This window comes from Vicia villosa, unplaced genomic scaffold (assembly GCF_029867415.1).
Source record: "Vicia villosa cultivar HV-30 ecotype Madison, WI unplaced genomic scaffold, Vvil1.0 ctg.000273F_1_1_3, whole genome shotgun sequence".
NCBI lineage: Eukaryota > Viridiplantae > Streptophyta > Magnoliopsida > Fabales > Fabaceae > Vicia > Vicia villosa.
Window position 1 is genome coordinate 222,728 of NW_026705115.1, and position 4,456 is coordinate 227,183.

A 4,456-nucleotide genomic window follows, 5' to 3' on the forward strand; every position below is an offset into this window, starting at 1 on the left:
AATTGTTGAGATCTTTCTTTAATAGCAAGATGTGAGGCTTTAATTTGTTCATCAATAACTCTGTATTTTTCTTCTGCCTGTGATAATTCCTGAAAACATTTTTGCAAATCTTCTTGAAATTGAGATGATGTTGGAATATTTTGATAAGGTTGGTGTTGGTAGTTGCTGTAGTTATGGTAACTATGAACGTTTGGGTTAAAAGAATATGCATATGTAGGTGATGAAGGTGTTATTTGTGTGACAATAGATTGATAAGGATAAGTGAATGTGTAAGGTGGTTGTTGATGTGGTGTGTATCCATGGTTATAGGAGAAATTTTGCGATGGAGTAGCAAAGGAGATGTTGGGGGAATAAGATGGAGGAATTTCCCATGAAAAAGAAGGAAATGAGGCTGTAACCACAGTGGTGTTGGAATGAGACAAATATAATAGAGTAATGAAAGATGAGGGAGGTGGTTTCCCATGAAAAAGAAGGAAATGAGGGTGTAACCACAGTGGTGTTGGAATGAGACAGATATAATAGAGTAATGAAAGATGAGGGAGGTGGGTATGCCATAGGAGATGTTGATGTTCAAGAATGAAAGCAGCAATGTTAGGAAGCTATTTTAGAACTCTAACAACTCAAGAAAAGCTAAGAGAAATGAAAGAGACAAATAAAATTAACTAAGAAAATTAAAGACTTTTTCATTTCATTCATATCCAAATGTGTCAAAGAGACTACATTATATATTGCCACTAATGGATAATCTAACCTAAAAGTCCAGCAACTATTAAAAGCCCAAACTATTCTAAGAATGTTCTAGAAAACATCATAATTTAAAATAACTCTCAATACATCAAAATACTAATAAAATTCATTTAACTAATAATAAATTATTCTTTTGATCTCTCTATCATTAGATGTGACATATTAGCCTAAAAAATATAAGTAAACTAGAAGTTATATTATCACATTTCCCGCGTAGAAAAGGTCATAAACAAAAAATTCTCATCTTATGTGTGTACGATTGATTTCCCACGTCCTAACAATGACCAGTTCTTCAACTCTCAGAAAACAATTTCACTGCCAAGTTTCCTACCTCTCTTCCTTAGTTTTCTTAACCACACTTGCTCTTGCAACTAATCTATATATTCTTGCAATAGGAAACAACCAATTCTCAGGTAGAATTCACGCGAGCATTGGACAATGCAAGAGATTGACTCTTCTTGACTTGGAAATGATTAAGCTTTCTGGTGTCATACCAATGGAGATTCTCCAACTCTCTGGATTGACAACTTTGTATTTACACGGAAACTCTTTGAATGGATCGCTTCCTCTTGAATTCAGACAACAAGCTGTCGGGGAACATTCCTAAAATCGAAGTAAACGTCTTGAAGACACTTAAGATGGCAAGAAATAATTTTAGTGGCACAATTCCAAATAGTCTAGGAGATTTAGCATCCCTTGTGACCTTGGATTTATCATCAAACAATCTCACTGGTCTAATTTCTATGAGTCTAGAAAAGCTTAAGCCCGGTTGATCCCCAAGGTAACAACAGATTATGCCCAAGTTGGGAGTCATTTTGTGTGTTGCAATTGATTTATATTTTCTTTTACCTTCTATTTTTGCATAACTTATATAACATTGGGATCCTACTACTAGAGATGTTCATAGCCAAAAAACCAATAGATGAAATGTTCAAAGAAGGATTAAACATGAACAATTTTGAGAAGAAATTACTGAATGTTGTTGATCAAAGGCTTATTAACCATTATGAATATTCAACACAAAATTTCAGCAGCGATAGTCATAGCGGTGGATCAGGCGACATCAGCTATAGTGATCGTAGCAACACATACAAAGCTGAGGAGTGCATAGCTGCTGCAATGAGAATCGGCTTGTCATGTGTAGCACATCATCCCAAAGATACACTAGCCACGCGAGAAGCCTTATCCAAATTACTGATTATTGTTGGTGTCATTCCTGCGGTTAATCTGTAAATATCTGTCATAAGTCTCGTGTGCTTCCATAAAAATAAATTTATATATGAATAGGAATCTCAAAATAGTTATGAACTGTGAGTTCAAAATTCAAATGCATATATTGGTTCCTCCATTTTTTTATATTTAACCATTTAAGCCACAAGCATTCAGATTTAGATCTTTAATCTATGTATGTACCTGGTGCGTGAAAGGAACATTTGGAGTACGAAGATCAAGCTTTGATACAGAACCGCCCGCAGAAGTTATGCAAACAGATCGGCGATGAGATGCCTTAGATAGTTGGCATGCAGTGTTCACCTCATCCTGCAAAATAATTAAATCCAAAACCATATATTTAATTACCTCCCCGTTCTATAGAAACACACAATCAAATATTTTAATTTATGCACCTGGTCACCATTCAATTTTGTTTTCTTGGAAGGACTTTCAGAAGTGGTTTCAGGTCCCTTTAATTTTCTCTTCTTTAATAGTTCTGAGGAAGAAGAATCATCACTAGTATCACCCTCATTCATTGCTACATCATCACTACCATCACCCTCATTCATTGCTACATCATCACCACCACCGCCCTCGTTCAAATTATCAGCAGTGAAACTGATAATCTTTGCAGTCTCCTTCTTATCATCCTCCATTTTTGGGCCACAAGTAGAATAAATCTTGATTTTCTGCAATTTGTAATTAGTATCAAGAAAATATAGAATGTGAATAGAGAGATGGAATCTTTTTAGCAACAAGAGATGCTGAGAAAGAAATATAACTAACTAATTGTAATTTGTAACTACCTCTAACTGAAAATAGCTATCAATAACGTTTTGTGTCATTTTTTTGCCTGAGAAAAAAAAGGAAGAGAATTTCATCACCTGTTATGATTCTTAAGATGTGGCACACGGAAAGCTAGCTTTGCAACAATGTTTGATCATGCAAGCACAGAAATTTCGAAATCTGTGAATATTTCACTGTGATATTGTATGTAATTCTTTTCTTGAAAGGATTAGTTAGTTACACGTACATATATAGTAAAAGAGTTTGTAAAGTAGCTACACTCTAGAATAACTAACTTACAGTTAGTTAGTTAGTTACAACAACTAGTAACTACCTAATAACAACTTTTCTATATCAATCTCATAATAATCTTTGTTTGTGTGATCCAATTCACACTAGTACATGAATCGATTCATGACTTGAAATTTCTTGTCATGTTTCAATTCTATTTGTTTGATCCGATTCACACATTTGATTGAATCAATTCATGAATTAAAATTACATGGCATGTTTCAGTTATATATCTGATTCATAAAAACCTATGAATCTATTCACATGAATTGATTCATGTCATTATCATTTAAGGCAAACATCAAACTTCCAAGTTCTGTTGCCTATCTTTCAGGCATTCTACAATATTTTCGTGTTTCTAATAATCAGCTAATTGAAAGCATTCCTAAGGAAATGATGAAACTTCAAAACCTCATATTGTTCTCTTTTAAACATGATTATTTCACTAGAGAGTGCCATCAGAATTAGGAGAACTCAAGAAATTGGAGAGGCTATTGATATACCAAAATAGATTGTCCGGTGAAATTCCAGACATATTTGGAAATTTACAAATATGTGTATGCTTTCACTTCTAGGATAGTTGAGATCCAATGAAGGTTTATAACTGTCATTGAGAGAAACAGTGATGTTTCTTGTGAGTAGTTAAGCCCACAAAGAAGATTAACGTAGGAAAGTTACAAGAGACAAGCCTATGATTTTGCCCTAGTGTAAGAGTTCCTTGAAAATCTCTATCCATAATTCCAGCAGCCACCGTTATAACCCATGGTATTCCGTTGTGAAGAATGTTAAGCTCAGGTCTGTCATTTCCAGCTTCAACTGAAACAAAAACACCCTGCAAAAGTTGCTACAGCTAAGGGATCTTCATACAGAGGCAAAAGCCCTTCATCAGCATTCAATGACAAGGAAAGATCATTGACACCGTCAGATATTGCGACATCAATTGCAGCTATTACATCAGATGATATCATGCCTTCTTCCCAAACAATTTCGTACATTGCTACGCGTGAATTTGGAGCTATTCCTGAAGGTGTTCCAGCTGCATAACCAAAGAATGAAACAGAATCAACTTTACTTCCAGCTGCCGTTGATGCAGTGTGTGTACCATGACCATTAGTGTCATGTGTGGAGTGAAAATACCTGAAAGAAAGATCTAGGCAAAGCCACCGAGTGTGGTACTCCTTTGTTCTCTATTCTACTAAAAGGTTTAACTTTTTTTCCAATATAAAACGGCATTTTTCAGTTTAACATCATATATCTATATCCAAATTGTTTGGTGAGATCTTCAATCCAGATCATATATTTAGAGATATGGGCATATTAAGCAGACTATCTGCCAGAATATTTTATTTTGGGTGAGATATTCGATCGAATCTAGTATGGTCAAAAGGTAGCTTTTTGGTTTGACAATTCGACAAGATCT

The 4,456-nt window shown here is 34.8% G+C and overlaps 1 protein-coding gene across 1 annotated transcript; it reads left to right on the forward strand.

The window, feature by feature from the left end:
• The first annotated feature begins 1,385 nt into the window (after positions 1-1,385).
• On the forward strand, positions 1,386-1,980 carry LOC131626204 (LRR receptor kinase SERK2-like). The gene is made up of 2 exons (XM_058897035.1): positions 1,386-1,515; positions 1,643-1,980. The coding sequence occupies exons 1-2, from the start codon at positions 1,386-1,388 to the stop codon at positions 1,978-1,980; spliced, it is 468 nt and encodes a 155-aa protein (XP_058753018.1).
• The last annotated feature ends 2,476 nt before the right edge of the window (positions 1,981-4,456 follow it).

Excerpts from the sequence above, each read along its gene's own strand:
- LOC131626204 (XM_058897035.1), top strand. The coding sequence starts at position 1,386 with ATGGCAAGAAATAATTTTAGTGGCACAATTCCAAATAGTCTAGGAGAT. Across the intron at positions 1,516-1,642 it reads TCTAGAAAAGCTTAAGCCCG|AGATGTTCATAGCCAAAAAA; the intron begins GTTGATCCCCAA and ends TCCTACTACTAG.